The sequence below is a fragment of the Corylus avellana genome, chromosome ca3 (assembly GCF_901000735.1).
Source record: "Corylus avellana chromosome ca3, CavTom2PMs-1.0".
Taxonomy (NCBI): domain Eukaryota; kingdom Viridiplantae; phylum Streptophyta; class Magnoliopsida; order Fagales; family Betulaceae; genus Corylus; species Corylus avellana.
The window spans coordinates 28,806,826-28,824,710 of NC_081543.1; the positions used below are offsets into that span (position 1 = coordinate 28,806,826).

A 17,885-nucleotide genomic window follows, 5' to 3' on the forward strand; every position below is an offset into this window, starting at 1 on the left:
TATATATATATATATATATATATATATATATATGATTATTCCGGATAAAGTAATGCTAGACTTGCTACCCTTTAACAATTCTTTTACAGCTTGCCGACATATGTCCATATGTGATTTGAGCAACATCATTTACTTAAAAAAATAAAATTATCATTCTCCAATCACATACTAATACGTGTCAATATGTTGTAAAATAATTGTAAAAGAGTTGTAGGTCCGACATTTTCTTCCTGCCAACACGGACCAAAATTTGAATCAAAAACCTTAATTCAAATACCACAAGGCCAAAATTGACAAAGATATTAGAAAGAAAGAAAGAAAAAAAATCTTTCAAAAAAAATGTTGAAGAAATAGGCTAATGAATGTAATTTCAAATTCTACTTTCTTATACATTAGAAAAAGATGAACAAATAGGATTCAAATACCCAAATCTCACATTTGTTGGCCGAACTGATAGCAATCCGAGCAACAAAATTATTGAGGATATGTATCCAAACAATATAGATAAAAAAATATGTATACTGCACGATTGGGTCATGACATGAAATATTGCTATTTGTCAAACATTGGATAGAAGCACACTCTTCATTGGTGAACTTAAATTGGAGTAAACTGTCAGCCATTCTGGAATCGGTATCATCAAGTAGATTAGATGGTGAGATTTTCTTGAATGACTGTAAATGTACCCGTTACATTCCCGCCCACGTCTGGGAATGTCTCATAGCGAGGAAGAGGCTTCACTTTGCCTGTTTGATCAACTTCGACTGGATACCTTAATAGGTGACCCTTCATTTCTGATACCTCATCGGATGCATATTGTCTCCAGTTGAACTCACTCATGGACTGTACCCGTCTCACACATTCAAGGCTTTCTGGTTGCTTGAAGCATTCCTCTAGCACTCCAGTGTGCTCTGCCCATAATGACATCCTGTATCCATAGATCTGCACCCATATTTTGACAGATAGTCATGCATTATTGAAATAATAGAATGATAAGCGCTTTGATGATCTATAATGAAAAGTTGTGTAATACCCTAGTCCCACATTATTAAGAAGATGAATAGCCCACGCAGAGTAAGTGGATTATAAAGGCACTCATAGTTGCTAAGTTTTATATTGATTTCTTACAAGGTGAGACTGACCTTTATAAGTGATTCTTGAAAAGTCCAAATTGACTATTTTTTTTGGAGTGATAGCGCAAATATAGCTAGCATTTTCCTAGTGGTATTAGACCACTGCATGACGTGGTTTTGGCGAAAACATTAGGGATTTAATGAAGGGAGATTGTAATATCCCAGTCCTACATTGAAAAGATGAATACTACATATAGAGTGAGTGAATTATATAAGCATTCATAGGTGGTAAGTCTCACATTAGTTTCTTACTATATGAGATTGAGATTTAAAAGTAATTTTAGAGAAGTCTTAAATTGATTAGTCTTTTTAGAGTGATAGCTCAGATTTGGCTAGCGCTTTCTCTAGGTCGTCAAAAGTTGACAACCGAGAAACAATATCCAAGTTTTGACATTCTTAGAAGTTATATGCACCCTCTTGTATTTTGTCTCAAAAGCATGAACTGAAAATGGACATTAGGACATATTAACCTTAAACATTGCTGGGTGAGCAGCAACACTGACACCAACAGTTTTCTCAAGCCTCAAACATGTTATTCTTCGAAGACATAAGCCTTAGAGACTGATAAGCAAACAGCCAAACAGTAATTCCTATAAACATTCACTAGTAATGTACCTCAATAAAAAATTACTCAAGTAATCTTGCAATGGATTACTATTTATTATGCCAACAGAATCTTCCCCAACTTTCATGAAACTTCATGGAATGCTTTTTTCCCTATACTAGTGACATTTTGGTTCACTTAGATTCTTTGTCATATGCATATAGACAGACATATCTAGTGGCAAGGTAAATGCAGAAAACTCTATTTTGTTAGGCTTACCTGTCCATGTGGACTAGAATGTTTTCTTTCCCAAGTATGATTAGGCTGGTATGCACCCATTGCTATTTCAGTGTCTCTGGTGCCTTCCATTGACCGCTGATTGATATTTGCAGACCCCAATATGACATACTCATCATCCACGATCATTCCTTTTGAGTGGACATAAATCATAAAACGCCTACTCTTCCGAGCAAGAGCCTAGGTTACCGACATACAATACATAGCAAGACAGAAAATGGTGAAAAAAAAGATAACCGGTAAATGGAAAAATAACATTTGGAAAAGAGAAAGCTGAAACTGTAATCAACCAGATAAGGGAAATACTTGAGGAGTCTTTGCAGAAGTTGAATTTTTTGCTTCTAAATTGTCTTCCCTGTCTGGTGCCTCACGATTGCCAAGGCAAAAGAAATTCAAATAGTCTTGTGGCTCATACTTGTTCTCTAGTCCAACCTCCTTTAAAGCCTTGTAAATCATTTCATACATCATTTGCATTGTTTTATGCTGCACCAGTCAAGAATGAAACCAGGTGGAAAAGATGTTGCAATAAAGCCACAAATAATGCCATAATGTCTTAAAGCATCAATGCTGCCTTCTTAAATAGTAGACATGACAATAGAAAAGAGAATAATGGTTTACCTGCCAATAGAGAATCCGCTGAGTGGCAGTGCTTGTAGGAACACCTTCTGGCCACATTGGGATAATAATATATGCAGAGAATCTCTCATTCGCTTTTATTTTGTTGACAATTTTGAGAGCAATTTCCATTGGTATTAAATTGTTTGCACCTGCAGAGAAATATATTTTGTATAACCACAAATTCAATGATGTTCACGCCGCCATCTGATATGAGACCCATGTTTTTATTTATTTTTCCAATATCCCCTCAAACAATTGAGAGGAGCGTATCTTACCTACCACTAAGATAAGTTACAAAAAATGGTGTATAATAGGATAAAATAGTGCAAGTAAGCTTGCTGTAGAACATCCAAGCATCACACTTAAAAGCTCAAGTAGTATATTAATAATATAAATAGACATGGTTTCTTATCACCAATCCTAATTGTCTTGAGACCACATCCAAGGATTAAATGGATCACATCTAGAATAGATAACAAAAACATGCCTATTTTTAGCTTTCTGGAGATTGAAAATTCTCATATCCAGAACACCAGTGATGCCAAATTAGTAAAATCAAAATCAAGGCAGTAAATAGGTTGTCAAAACCATCAATTGACAGACTATTTATGCTTAGTCTGACTGGCCTAAATATTACATTTTTTAAAATTTAATTTTCTGGTCACTCATTGAGCCCAACATTACATATAAGTAATAGATACACGAGGACTGAAACACTAGCACAGAAATGGAATCACTTTCAATCCCATTTTCATGCTGTCAATAAAATTTCAATAAAGGAAAAAGGTAGCAAAGGTGATCCTTATACCAACATGTTCTAGGGTTACAGAACACTATCTACTCTTCCTTTATTCTGAATCTCATATATTAGAAGACAGAGGCCCTCACCTAAATCTTTGTGAGAATCCCAGTTGTATGATGATCCGAGGAAGTACTGGTTTTCAATATAAATAAATTTTTGGGCAGCACGGATTGCCTTCACATATGCTGTATGTATGCTCATGTCTATCAGCACATTCTTCCCACATATAAGATTCTGTTATAAGAATGTAAACACATTAGTCCATCAACGTTCACTCTGAACAAAATCAAATGCATTATTTTTAAAAACAAGCTAAAAAGCCAGAGATTTTCCTCACCATTTTCGTAGCATCTTTTGGGTCTTTTGGAAATCCTTTGACAGAATTGGAATCAATTGAACGAAAAACCTTCGCTTGTGGAAAATTTTACAAAAAGAAAGAAAGAAATAAGCCATATTGGGAAAAGATCAAGAATTAAAAAATCTAACTCCAATAGAAGATTGCAATCCAATATACCTGTACATGCCAATCCTCTGGATCGTTGTGACTTTGGTAAGGAATATCTGCCATCCCAATAATGTCAGGAATTCTTTCAATCCTGAGTAGCGCATCATCATGAGACGCTTTTAGCTTCTGAAGCCCATGTTGTTTTGATGCTCTATACCAGCGCTCCTCAAAATTGGTGAGGATGTCGTATGCAGCTGGACCATCAATACAAGAATGCAAATCATGCCATGGTTCTCTTGGACAACCAACAGGAGGGTCCTATTTAAGTTTCAAATCAAATATGTTAAAATGGGGGAAAAAAACCCACTTGGTGTTCACCGTTCATCATTATACTTTAAAATTAATTTTTAATGAACCATCAGCAGTATGTTATCCCTGTGGACCGAGTGGCAGGGTTACGCATGTGTTACATCCTATAGGCATGTACATGAAGCAACTGATCCGGTGTGTGCATGTTTAGGCAACTATAAACAATTTTAGCTGATTTCAGTTACACTAACAGAATCCAATATGTATCCATGAGTTTTGAAAATAAATATTCATGATCTTTGCCTGAGTATTTCATAGGATAAATAAAGGAGAATATTAAGATTCCCATATATGGATGAACTACAATAAGGGGAATCGAGAAAATTAATTGAATGATTTACCGTGAAGTTAGGGTTATGAAAGTCGTCTTTGTGCACTGTTTGTAGAGTCCTGAAAAGATGATGTTTTGGAGTGTCATACCGGCCCATGCATAGATCAAGGCCTCCAACAAATGCCACGATCTTTCTTTTATAGTGACCTGCATCAGCATCCACAATCACTGTTTTCTGATGATGGGTATAGATTGTGCCAACTTCCTGACAATCAAAAATAAAAAAAACGAGGTCCAAAGCAATTACTAAATCTGAAGATAAAATTAAAGCAAATCTAAGTTGAATATCTAATTAACATAACCTTGAAGGCCAAAAATTAATAGAACATTTGAAATAAGAAGGTTGAACCACCCATAATATAGATAAATTTATTCGGAAATGGGTCAACTATGGTTATAACTTGCTCAACTTTCAACAGGATACATGTTTTCATTGTTCCAAGTCCTAACAAAAAAAATAAACAAAAATTGCTCTGCATATATTAGCCAACAACATATAGAAAGTGGGCCAAAAGGTTTAGCATGTTACTCCCCATAGGCAAATGTCAGATTTGTTGTGCATTTCCACTTGTTCTCATAAACAGCACTCCTAGTAAGTAAAATGCAAATCTTCAACACCACACTAACAAATAGAAACAATGTCAAGGAATTTGATAAGTTCATCCAATAAAGCAGCATCAAGTAAGATTATGAGATACAAATATATAGCTCTTGCTTCAAAGAAACAGCATGTAGGTATAAAATGGATAAATATATGGTGCCTTATTGATGTCCAACCTGTTTCTTGGCCCAACTATGACCTTTTCCAGCAGATCGAGGGCACAGTAGCACTTGCACCGAAGAGTGCTTGAAAAAACGGCGAGTCTCCTCATCATTGGTTTGCATGATGCCGTCCTGCATATTATAGAAATATATGAATACATAGAAATAAGTGCTTGATGCAAGAAAGGCACTGGTGAACAAAGAAAGAGTAAATAAAATGTCCTTGAATATAAAGCAGAGATTACAGAAATTAAACAATTATAAGCGACTTGGGGTTAGACACTATTGAATTGTGTTTCACCTTCCTGCCATATGTGGACCATACATAAGGAAAATAATTAAGCAAAAGATAAATATTAACTGCATAATACTTTGTTTCGTAATTGACTGAATTCACAAAGGTTATTCGAGGAATGATACAAATGATATAAAGGTTGCAGATCCAAAAAAACAAAAAACTAGAATGAAAAATAAATTCACTGACCATTTTAGTATTTGATATTAAAAATCAAAACCAGCATAGTATCGAATGATATTTGAGCCCTAATTTATGCTATAGAAAAGAGTAGTGGTGGCATATACTATTAAAATCCTTACTGTTTTATATCCCAAAATGCTCTTAGAAGTAGGATCATCCCATACAAGGAGCAGCACCCTTACACCTTCCTGTGATTTGGTCTTGAGAAGATCCCCCAACATGCAATTGGTTGCGGCATTACCATCTCGAATTAGTCTAACATTGTGGTACACCGACCACCCGACAATGTATATCAAACGGCGTGCCTGACTTATTGCTTCAAAGATGTCATGCCAACAATCCCCGTGCACATACTGAACACCACCATCAAGCTTCAAATTGGGAAGGCAACCATCATGAACATGGGCATCTTGATATAGTGTCACTTTCCCACCTCTCCTAAGTGGAAAATAGGTACCGGGGACCCCTGGGGAATCAGGACCTGAACCTACTCCATGATAAAGGTTCACTTTCTCCACTGGGGTGTACTGAATCGATAAACTCAATACTGCACCAGACTTACAAGGCTTCCCGTTAGCACTAAGGATGGGGAAGGTTCCCTCAATATTCATGCCAGAGCATAATTGCTCCACTGGAATTCCCACAGCACCTATAATCTGCGAACCAACAACATCATTGTCTTTGACAACAAAATGCACTTCTGCAGCAGAATGTGCAACAGGAACATTAAAATGCTGCATCCAAACAGGGTTTTCACTGTTACCAATCACAAAAGTCCTCCCAATTACAGCACCTGATACTGATACTATGACATAGGGATCACTGGTTATCTTCTTAGACATCTGCCCTTCTACTTTGCTGCCAAAATTCCCAGGCAATTTCGAAAACATGTCCCCTAAACTTTTATGAAACATATCCAAGTTAGGAAGGTTTTTGGCCTCCCTGACCCAAATATCTAAGTTCCCATGTAACAGACAAACCTTGAGAGAAGCCTTGTTGGTCTGAAATGGCACAGCTAGTTGACCCTGACCATGGTTTGAGCCCCCAAATGACAGAGATTCAGCATAATGAGCCATATCACAATAAATCCTTCACCACTTCCAAAAGCTTGAATTTTATGGAAAAATCTTATGTCTCAAAATATGTAATCAATAACTCCGACTGACTAAAGTAGCCTGAAAAAAACAAAAAAACAAAACAAAACAAAACAAAACAGAATTCCAGATCGCAATTTGGAAATAGGCAATCAAAATAGGCACTGAAATGTTTTGGTCAACACCATAGAAAGAACCGGCACCAATATGAATATGGAGAGCTTCTGGCAACTGGGTATTTGACTTGAGAATGAGAAAATGAGAAGCAAAGATTAACCAGGCGGATATGCTGAAAATAATAAAAATCTGAGATTCCAGAAGGAGAAAATTGAAATACGAACGTGGGGTTTAAGGGTATGCAATTCAATGGGCAGGTTTGACTGGGCAAACGAAAGTGGACGGCAGGCTTGAAAGTCTGAAAATGGGTGCCCTGAACCATGGAGTGAACGATTAAAAAATTCAAATGCAGTGCTGAATGAGTGCAGAGAAGGTGAAAAATAATCAAATTTATTCATTATAAAACAGAGGAGAATGTCAGAATGGACAAGACAGAGGACCTTCCTCAGATAATTATTTTCGTCTCTTTTACCCCTCGTTTTCTCAGTCAACAGAAAGCCATAGCCTCTTTCAACCTCAGCCGCCCCTAAGGTAAGAAAACTTGTACTGGGTTCCTTCTACCTTCCCTCCATATGAGGTAGCCCCTGAAATGTGACTGAGAAAACGAGGGAAAAGATAAAACATAAATGTGACTTAATTGGCCCAACTATAATAGTATATATATATATATATATATATATATAATACATAGTAATTTTTATTTTATTTTATTTTTTCAATGCACAATACAAAATTGGTTCTTTCCCATCCTTTCCTAACGAATGACATTAAAATACTTTAAAAAAATACAATTAAAATTAGCCCATTTGACAAACTGATCGTGCTCTATAATTAGAACTACGGGAAGTCGATATCCAAGTTATAAAATGATGACAAATGATTAGTGCAAAAGACCAATAAAATAATATAAAATAAAAAAGAAAATAAGAAAAACTTGTTTATGACAAGGATATAATAAGTAAGGGAATCACCCTCAAGAGTAAGGAAAATGCGAATAGATCTATTCTTCCTGCTCATTTTATCATGGAATAGGTTGACTTAAAAAAAAAAAAAAAAAATTTACCTACATTTAGCTCATACCTTGTTACTAATGTGAAGCGAGTGTAATAAAAGAGTTACGGATGATAGTGTATCATTTGCTCTTAAAATGCACCATTCTAATTGTAGCGTGGCATAGAGCGAGACAAAATGATGTGCCAGAATGAGAGTGTGTGACAAAATGAGTCTTGCCAGACTAAATATTCATATTCATAACGGTTTATTTGTACCTTAACATGGTACAATCTTATGGTCCGACCATCTAATTTTTTAATATGTAATTTGTTATTTAGTAAATTGTTATATAATTGAGATGATGTAGCAGTATAAATTAACAATTTTTTTTTTTTTTTTGTTTTACAAACATGGAACCAAATGATGATTTTCATTACCATGTCCCCCCTCCCCCTTCCCTTGTGTGGACATGTCAAAAAAAAAAAAAATGATATATTACGTTAGACAAATCAATTAATATAATGTGACTTTCGTTTAACACATCATTTACGCCACTGCATGTGCCATGTGGCATAGTTACATTAAATTACATATATAATTTTTTTTTATTATTTAAGGTACATTTAATTATTTATAATAAAATATGAGACTCCTACTCATCATTTATATCCAGGATGTGTCAGCAGATAAGGTACTATCGTATTTCTTCAAATAAATTTGTATGTGTCCAAACGATGTCATTTTTTTAGTTTTTTATTTTGTATAAAATTGAAACTTTGGAACTCAATTTCAATAATAATGTGGAATTTGGATTAAGTAGATCCCTAAGTAGGCCCAAGCCATTAATCTATCGGCCCATTGTACAGCCTTGATTTTGGACTGATTCTAATGATCTTCTAAATTTTTAAAACTATAATTAACATTCTTTATGCTGCATCTGATTCTCAATAAACCCATTTTTTAGTGGTTGATGTGTGCCACCAAACCTTATTGTTGTGATTCATGAGCTTTCAATTATTAAAAATTATTGGGAATTCCGTTTTTGATGTGTTGGTCGAGTTTTATGGTTTTTGTGGAAAGTTGGGACTTGGGCAGTTGGGCAGGTGGGCAGGTGGTGGTTAGTGGATTGAGTGTGTCCCTTTTGTGCTATAGCTAGGGATGAGGATTTTTTGAAATCAGGCTATTCAAATTTTATTGAAATTCTTGTAGATTAAGTTGAAGGGTTGCAAATAGGGGTGGGTATCGGTTCGGTTCAGTTAACATAAATGGTCGATTAAATTATTTAATTTACTTTTCGATAAGGATTTATTTCGAAAGCTTCGGCTAAACAGATATTTCAGTTAAAATCGATTTGGTTAGGTTAATCACTGACTTTTTTAATTAGGTCAAAAATTGATTGTTTTGGGGACCTAAATGTTTTTTTTTTTTTTTGCCAAAATAGCTTATTAAACCAAACAAATTTTGAATGGGTTCATTAATTAACGCAATAAGAGTCCACCATACATATGTTCTACTAATAAATTGGTTCTAAAATCCACTAACTCATATGTTCTATTAAAAAAATCTTGTTAATGCCCTTGTAATCATCATTCTACTAAAAATATATTTATTATTGATTAATTCAATTAACCGACAAAAAAAATATTTATACTGATTAACCGAACCAAACCAAACTGAAGTTGATATAAAAATCCATAATCAATTACCGATCGACTTCTGACGGTAGGTGATTAATGTCAGTTCAATCGTAGTCAATAGATAGTAAACGATTAATCTGCCCACCCCTAATCGTAGAACCCATTTATTTAAGACATATTAGGGTGCCAGATTTACTTATTCAAAGTAGGTGACCCTTACAGCCTTACATGATACATATATAGACACACAAAATTGCAAGGGTTGGCTCAAATGGTAAGAGCTTTGGTTTTTGTTGTAGTCCATAATCTTTCAGATTCGAATCTTTTCGAGCGCAAACAATTTCTTGAGACCAACCCGCTAGCGAAACTGGAGTATTACTCAATTCGTTTGAAGGGAGTGCTTTACACGAGTTACAGGGGTGCTAGACAAAGTAGCCATGCCTTAGAGAGTTCCTCATTATAAAAAACTATATATATATATATATATATATATATATATATATACAAAGACAACACAATATGCCTATGGGGAGAGACCAAGCCCGGCAGTACTCTGTTTCGAAAACAACTCGGGAGGTCGTCTCAGCGGCAGCTTGGGAATCGGTTTCTGCGTATTCAAGTACTGCACCACCTCTTCCATACACGGCCGCCCATTCTTCTCACTTAAACTACAACTCAGACCGATTTCCAGAAGCCGGCCGGCTTGTTCTGAGTTATCGCACGTTCCCACCCTCTCTTCCACCATCTTTGCCTTCTCTCCCCTCTCATGCGTGCTCCATGCAAACCTCAACAGACTCGTCTGATCTCCCTCGCCTCCGTTCAACTTCGACATCTTTTTTCCGGCAATGGCTTCCAACACAAGCATACCGAACCCAAACACGTCACCGTTCTTGCCAGAAACGGCCAATTCAGCCGTACCAAGAAAGAAAAGGAAACCGTAATCACCCAATACAGCATGATAGTTATGGTCGAGGAAGACACTGCTCGTCTTTAAGTTTCCATGAGTGAGTCCTTTTGAGTGGAGGAAACACAGCGCCTCCGCAATCTCTTTTATGAGTTTGACTCGCCGACTCCATGGAAGAACACCTGGTCCATATAGCCATTGGTCTAGGCTTCCGTTCCCGAAATAATCGTACACGATGATCGTCTCTCGGTTGTCGCAACACCTGTTACAATATAAATTAAATGATTAAATTTATTATTTTTTAATAGTTTAAGGTTTTGAGAAAAATCGTGATTTAACACAAATCAAAGTCCAGAATTCAAACTATGAATCTGTCATTTACCTTCCATTTCAATTAAATATAACATATGTGAATGTGGATTGTTAGAATATAAATTAAATGGTTAAGCTACCAAACTTACCATCCACGAATTGGAGCAAAACTCGAATGAGATATTTGGGATAATTCATTGATTCTCTTCAAAATTCGGCTCGAGTACAAGCGTGATAAGTTCAAGAACTGATTCGAGAACCGCTTCACCGCCACATGGCACCCATTAGGGAGTGTCCCTATTAGAATATAAATTAAATTCTGAAATTTATATCTTCCTATAATTAGCTTAATCTTTAGAGATAAATAATAATTTAATATTATATTAAAACATAGTTCCTGAAGAGTGTTAGAATATTACACGATTTGTGCTCCACTTATTATTGAGGAGTTTTGATTGGCATCATGAAGAGTGTTTGGATATAAAACTAAATAATTAAATGCATTTCTTGATAGTTTAAATTTTTGAAATAACTGGTGATTTAACTGGACGTACCTCTATACAATACACCTCTGACGTCACTTCCCAAGATTTCTAATTTGCTAAAACGCCGTGTGGCTTTGAAAATCTCCACGATGGTGTACCGGCGAGGCTTGTTCGGCGGCGTGGGCTTCTGCTTCTTATCAACCAGAAGAATAAAATTAACTGTGCTGGCATGATCGCTGCGCGCGCTACTGAAATAGAAACAGATTAAAGCCACCGTACAAAGTGCAATTACAGCAACAAAGATCAAAAAGCTGCTAGGTGCGGTGTAACCTATACGGGTGTATTTGGAGACTTGGTGGGCAACATTTTTATGGCAAATTTTCGCCGAAGGTTTTTGAACCAAAGCTAGATTTGTAGAGGAAAAGTTCCAAGATAAAATGCTATTTATTTGCGTTAAATTTCCTGTGGAGGCTGAGAACCCAACAAACATGTATTCTTTAAGGAAAGGAGAGAGATTTATTGGCGAAGATAGTATTGGTTCTGAGGGTTTACGATCGCCGTCCAGTCCGAGATGGACTTCGATCCTTCTACGCTGACCATCATATGCTATCCAAGCTCGGTGGGTCGTATTGTTGTGGAGAGAAACATTGGCTTTCGAGGAACTCGCCGTCTTGAAGGAAACGATGCTGCCGAGGTTGATGCCGACGTGGTCGTCGTCGGGATCTCCAAATCCTGGGTCGTGGCACGTGTCGAACTCCACTGCAAAGACCTTGTAGTGGCCGCATGCGTCATTGAGGATGCCGAGCCAAGGGCCTGGTTTCCCGATGCTATACTCGTCCGGCACGATGATGAAAGCGAGGCCGTCTCCGCTATGAAGGTCATCGGAAACTGACGCGTTAGCAGTGGTGGTGGTGGTGGAGGTGAATTTGAAAGAGAAGGTGGTTTGGAAGGAAGCTGGGGTTTTGGTTAAAGGGTCAAAAAGGCGGATAGGGGAGGCGTAGATGGCTCGGCCTGCTTGATAAGTAGGATCAACAGTTGCTGATACATCTGGGATTTGAATGGCATCTTCTGAAACTTTGGCGTTTCCTAAAAGCTTGATGTCCTGAATGGAGTAATAAGGGTTTAGGTTTACGTTAAAGTTTGGGAAGAAGAGGTTCTTGGTCACGTATGTTGGAGTTCCAGGGTGGTGGATGTGGTGCAGTGAATGTGCTGCTACCAGTTGTTTTCGCATTAGAAGAAGTAAAAATGTGGCCCAAAATACTAGCAGACACCCCAAACATGGACGAGAATCCATTGATGATGTGAGTTGGGGGACATGTGAATGTGATAGTCCTATTGATTTATATATAGCAAGCATGAATTCGTCCAGTGCTCTATCGTTCGGCTAACAATTTTTCATACGACGAGTGAATTTGACACCAACTCAATATGAAATTAACAAATTAGAGTTAATTGTTACAGTAATGATTAAGTGATTAAATTTATCTCTTCCTATTAGCTTAAATTTTTGGGATAACTGGTAATTTATAATATGATATCAGAGCCAAATGGTCATGGGATGGAACTTTGACTCCATTAAATTACTCCAATTTAATTAAATATTTCACATGATGGGCCCCACCTATTAAAAAGGAGTTTGAGCCCACACGTGAAGGAGAATGTTAAAGTAATGATTAAGTGATTAAATTTACCTTTTCCTATCAGATTAAGCTTTTGGGATAATGGTAATTTAACATTAATAGGTCTAAACTAGTCCAACACGTACAAAATTAGCATACTAGGTAGATATATTTGAGCCGTTAAATTAAATGAGTCAAATTAAAGTTGACTTATATAATCTTATATCCATGACTCGACATGACCCGAATCTAATATGGGAATACAAATTGTCATCCCTGCAACTAGGGGTGTAAACGAGCCGAGCTTGAGCGAGCTTCCCTTGCTTGGGCTCGGCTTGTTTAAATTTTACTTGAGCTCGAGCTCGAGCTCGAGCCGAGCTTAAGGCCGAGCCAAGAAATCGAACTCGAGCTCATAATAAGTCAAGCCGAGCCGAGCCAGTTCACGAGCTGGCTCTTATATTTAATTTTTTAATTAATTTTTTTATTATAAATTTAAACTTCAAGTACTCTTAAACGGCTCAAGAAGCCAGCTTGCATATGAGCATTTGATAAGTCTAGCTAGTGAAGTATGGAGTCCGAGTCAATACAGCAAGGTACTAGGTTTCGAAGAGAGAGGATATGCATCCTTTTATAATAAAAGGATGCTCTTAGAAAAAAAAAAAAAAATCATCATTTTTTAATATTAATATGAAGAATTATGTGAATAACTACTAATTCGATCCTTATACGAGCTGCTCACGAGCTTAGTCGAGTCGAGCCGAGCTAGCTTCGTTTAATATTCGAGCCAGGATTCGTGTTCACGAAACGTTTCATTTAATATTCGAGTCGAGTACGAGCCAAGCTTATGCGAACCGAGCCGAGCTCGCGAGAGAGCGGCTTGTTCTCTTAACAGCCCTACCTGCAACATTGGATCAAAGTCTCCATAGGCATGGTTTGTTATGCCCAACTTAACTCAATAATTAAGGGTTGTGCGCACATTAGAGCCTAGAATGGAATAATCATTAATTTGTGATATTTTAGAAAGTTAATCCCACATTAGAAAAGTGAATTACCCACATGAAGTGAGTAGATTGTAAATGAGCATATGGGTGCTTATAAGTTCCATGATTGGTTCCTTACTAGTATTTATAAGTGATTCTAAAAAGCTTCAATTATAACTTGACTAAATTTTTTGGAGTGATAATGTAAATGTGGCTAGCATTTTCTCTGGGTCATTACATATTCCATTTGTTTGGTTACTTTAATTATTATTCTTGGACTATTTTTATGAGTCTTTATTTCCTAGGTTATTTTATTTCTTTAAGAAACTTTATTTCTTAGGTAGCTTTTATTAATTTTCTTTTTTTTCATGCGCAGCTTAGACGGGGTCATCGTAACCTACCCCTTTAATTAAGCCTGCCCTAACACAAGAGAATGGTGAAGATATGGGAAGGTACTTATCAAATATATATATATATATATATATATATATATATATATGGGGGAAGGATGTGGTTTAGTGCTCTTGAATCGTGGGAGATATCCTTATTCATAAGTGAAGGTTCATGATTGGTCGCTTTTCACTAGTTTGCTAAGTTCTTTGTCTTATACACAAATTTGGAGTCTTAGCCTCAAATAATTATAAGATCGGTTCAATGGAGTTTTAGGTAATACTAACAATTTTTTTACATAATTCGTAAACTCAACACGAATTTAGTACAAAAGTAGCGAGTTAGGGTGAAGGAATTAACTTGTTTAATTTAATGGGTCGGGTTATGATTTACTTATATAGTCCTATGCCCATCAACACACCATATAAGACACTCAATTTTTGACACAACTTATGACTCCGACACGAACTTAATACAAAATGAGCGGATTAGAGTTTATGAATTTAAACTGTTTAATTAAATGGGATGAATTAGGATTAACCTATGTGGTCTTATATCCGTGTTTTGACAGGACCAACACTCGAACATGAATTGCAACTCTCTGAGTTTTAAGTGGATGAGGAGTTCAAATTTTGTGGATTTGGAATATTAGTAATGCACAGCTAATTAGCAAATATCTGCACTATATATATAAATATATATACATTGTTGGACATGTACCTTGAAGGAAATTGGTGGTTGATTAACTAAAATGGAAGTGGTACAAACACAAGAAGAATGTTAGGTTTATAAACAAATTTTACAAAAAAAAAAACTTTTATAACATGATGTGGCACAACATGATTGGAAATGAGATAAATTCAACTTTTGAGAAACCCAATCATATTGTGCCACGTTATGTTATAAAAGTTTTTTTTTTGTAAAATTTATTTGTAAACCCAGCATTTTTCCAAACACAATATTGGGAGAGTAATGTATTTGATTATATATTTATTATAAGCTATCACCACACAAAGGCATATCCAAAAGTGTTCCTAAGCAGATTACCTTTTGTGTTTATAATATTTTTAAGAATCTTAAAGCAAAGGCAACTTGGGAGCTAGATATATTTTTGTATGCTTCCGTACGTTAAACTGTAATGGATCACCCATTAAGAGGGCCGTCCAACATATCATTTGTTTGAAAATACATTGTAAATAATAATGGGGCATGCTCACATGCATGAAAAACGTTTTGTATTGTGTGAAAAGTTAGTGGTCCTTTCATTTTTGCAAGGTTGATGCAATTTCAAAGAACTTGGTGGAGTCCCTTGCTTCTTCCTTTTTTATTTTTTATTTTTCTGAGCAACAAAGGAAAAGGAGAAAATTACAAAGGCAGATTAAAGTCAGTTTTTATATTCCTCCAATTTTTTTTTTTTAAGGAATAACTAGTATTTCTCATTTTTAGGGAAAGTAATGATCATGCGAAACCCCAAATACTGGAATAATTATTTTATTTCTAGGTCTATTCCCACATACCAAATTAATGTGCTCTAAAGCTTTTTTTTTTTTTTTAATTGAGAAAACTATGCATATAAAAGAAGATTTGGTTTCGTATATGCCCTATATTATTATGATTTAAGTCAAGTCTACCACTAATGTATCAAATAGAGAGTTTTCAGAAAGAGGAATGATAGGGACCCAACTTTTTTGCCCAACAAAAGTCCAACTTTTGCCTTATTTATTTTTAAAAAATAAAATAAAATAAAAAATGAAAAAAATGTTTAAAGCAACCCTATCTATTTTTTGTCTTTCTTTTATTTGGTATTTTTTAAAAAATGAAAAATGGTATTTTTTTCATAATAATGTCATTTTTTTTAAGAAAATGTCATTATTATGAAGAAAAATACTATTTTTCATTTTTTAAAAAATACTAAATAAAAGAAAGGCCAAAAATAGATAGGGTTGCTTCAGACATTTTTTCCATTTTTCATTTTGTTTTTTTTAGAAAAAAAATAAAAGGTAGACTTTGGCAAAAAAAGCCAAGATTACATATATACATATATATATATATATATATATATATATATAATCTGAATTATAAAATAGATTATCTGGAAACAGAAAAAATCTTTACCTAAAAAATCTTTACCTACTTTTTTACTCAGAATAGGATGCTCCATTTCATTTAATACACAGGACCCGTTACTTTTTAAAATATGAGGACAATTTTGTCTCACTTGATCTTAAATTTTTCTGACCTAACTAGATTGTCTTTATGATGATCCTTTTTCCCATTGACCTATCATAGGGTGTGTGTACGTTTTCCCATTATTAATGATATTTTCTGAAAGAGAAATGTTAAAGGTCCAACTTTTTTGCCCAACAAAAGTCTAATTTTTACCTTTTATTTTTTTTCTAAAAAAAATAAAATAAAAAATGGAAAAAATGTCTGAAGCAACCCTATATATGGTCATTTCATTTAAAATTTTAAGTGACATCTACATCAGGAAAGCATTTAATACTCCCCCATATCATGTATACATAGGCCTGTAAATGAGCCGAGCCGGTCCGAGCTTTGGCAAACTCGGACCGGCTCATTGAAACAGACCTAGAATCGAGCCGATCTCGAGCTCGAGCCGAGCTTGTAAACCCTGGCTCAAGACCGACTCGTTAGGGTATTTGACACGCTCGGGATCGCACTCGGGATCGGTAATGGGAATATGCGAGCCGAGTCGAGCCCTCGATTAGCTCGACTCGGCTCGAGCTCGAGATAGAGACATAAATTTGATGATGGCGAAATCGAGCCCGAGCCTGAACTCGAGCTCGTTTAGAAAGCCTTTTGAGCCTTAAACGGGTAGCTCGGCCCATTTAAGGCTCGTTACTACAATTAAGAATTGTATTAAAACACATTTACAGACTTAAATTTTCTAAGTTAATTCCAACTGCCAATTACAAATCAGGTAAGATTCACTATAACAACTTAACAAGTTATATCCAAGACAAATTGTCAAATAGTACCAATGCAAAATTCAGGACAAATATAACTTACAAATTACAATAGCATTAAAGCAGAAATTAAAAACACCTAAAATTACAAGCTTAGACAATTATATTAGGGCCTTACAAATCAAGCAACTTTAAATTGAAGAAAACCAATTAATCTACAAATAGAAGAATTACAAATCAAAATGAAAAAATTATAAATGACTGAAATGAGTCAAATGACCAAAAGCAAAAATTCATCTAAAGAGACTACTCTTCATCCTGGCCACCAACTATCCACACCAGTCCACTGTCCACACTGCATTCAATGAAGAAAAAAAATGTGTTAGATGTTTTTAACTCCCTTGCAAGATGTCAAGGGAGTTTTATCACTTAAGATTGGAGTAATTAGTAAGTATTCAAAACTGAGATGAGTAAATGCACATAAAAATTAAACAATGGAAAATGAGGATATCAGGAAACAGTATGTGTGATGTGTTCCACTTGCAATTTACACTGACCAGCCTGGCCGTGACCCACACCCACACTGCAATCCATGTAAAATAGTACCAATGTAAAATTTAGGACAAATATAACTTACAAATTACAATA

General features: G+C 35.5%; 2 protein-coding genes across 2 annotated transcripts; both read right to left on the reverse strand.

The window, feature by feature from the left end:
- Positions 1 to 564: 564 nt before the first annotated feature.
- LOC132175732 (phospholipase D beta 1-like) lies at positions 565 to 7,549 on the reverse strand. Its single transcript, XM_059587758.1, has 10 exons — positions 5,899 to 7,549; positions 5,317 to 5,433; positions 4,550 to 4,744; positions 3,909 to 4,157; positions 3,732 to 3,800; positions 3,481 to 3,628; positions 2,593 to 2,741; positions 2,281 to 2,457; positions 1,957 to 2,154; positions 565 to 942 (listed from the first exon to the last, which is right to left on the reverse strand). The coding sequence occupies exons 1-10, from the start codon at positions 6,853 to 6,855 to the stop codon at positions 649 to 651; spliced, it is 2,553 nt and encodes an 850-aa protein (XP_059443741.1). The 5' UTR covers positions 6,856 to 7,549; the 3' UTR covers positions 565 to 648.
- Positions 7,550 to 10,143: 2,594 nt separating this feature from the next.
- On the reverse strand, positions 10,144 to 12,552 carry LOC132174367 (L-type lectin-domain containing receptor kinase VIII.2-like). The gene is made up of 3 exons (XM_059586034.1): positions 11,391 to 12,552; positions 10,986 to 11,133; positions 10,144 to 10,786 (listed from the first exon to the last, which is right to left on the reverse strand). Exons 1-3 carry the CDS (start codon positions 12,550 to 12,552, stop codon positions 10,144 to 10,146), a joined length of 1,953 nt encoding a protein of 650 aa, XP_059442017.1.
- Positions 12,553 to 17,885: the final 5,333 nt, after the last annotated feature.

Coding starts and splice junctions, on each gene's coding strand:
- LOC132175732 (XM_059587758.1), bottom strand. CDS start 6,855: ATGGCTCATTATGCTGAATCTCTGTCATTTGGGGGCTCAAACCATGGT. Junction 3,629..3,731: donor CAAAAGATGCTACGAAAATG/GTGAGGAAAATC, acceptor TTCTTATAACAG/AATCTTATATGTGGGAAGAA. Junction 2,155..2,280: donor CTTCTGCAAAGACTCCTCAA/GTATTTCCCTTA, acceptor TCGGTAACCTAG/GCTCTTGCTCGGAAGAGTAG.
- LOC132174367 (XM_059586034.1), bottom strand. CDS start 12,552: ATGCGAAAACAACTGGTAGCAGCACATTCACTGCACCACATCCACCAC. Junction 11,134..11,390: donor CAGAGGTGTATTGTATAGAG/GTACGTCCAGTT, acceptor ATATTCTAATAG/GGACACTCCCTAATGGGTGC. Junction 10,787..10,985: donor TTTGCTCCAATTCGTGGATG/GTAAGTTTGGTA, acceptor ATATTGTAACAG/GTGTTGCGACAACCGAGAGA.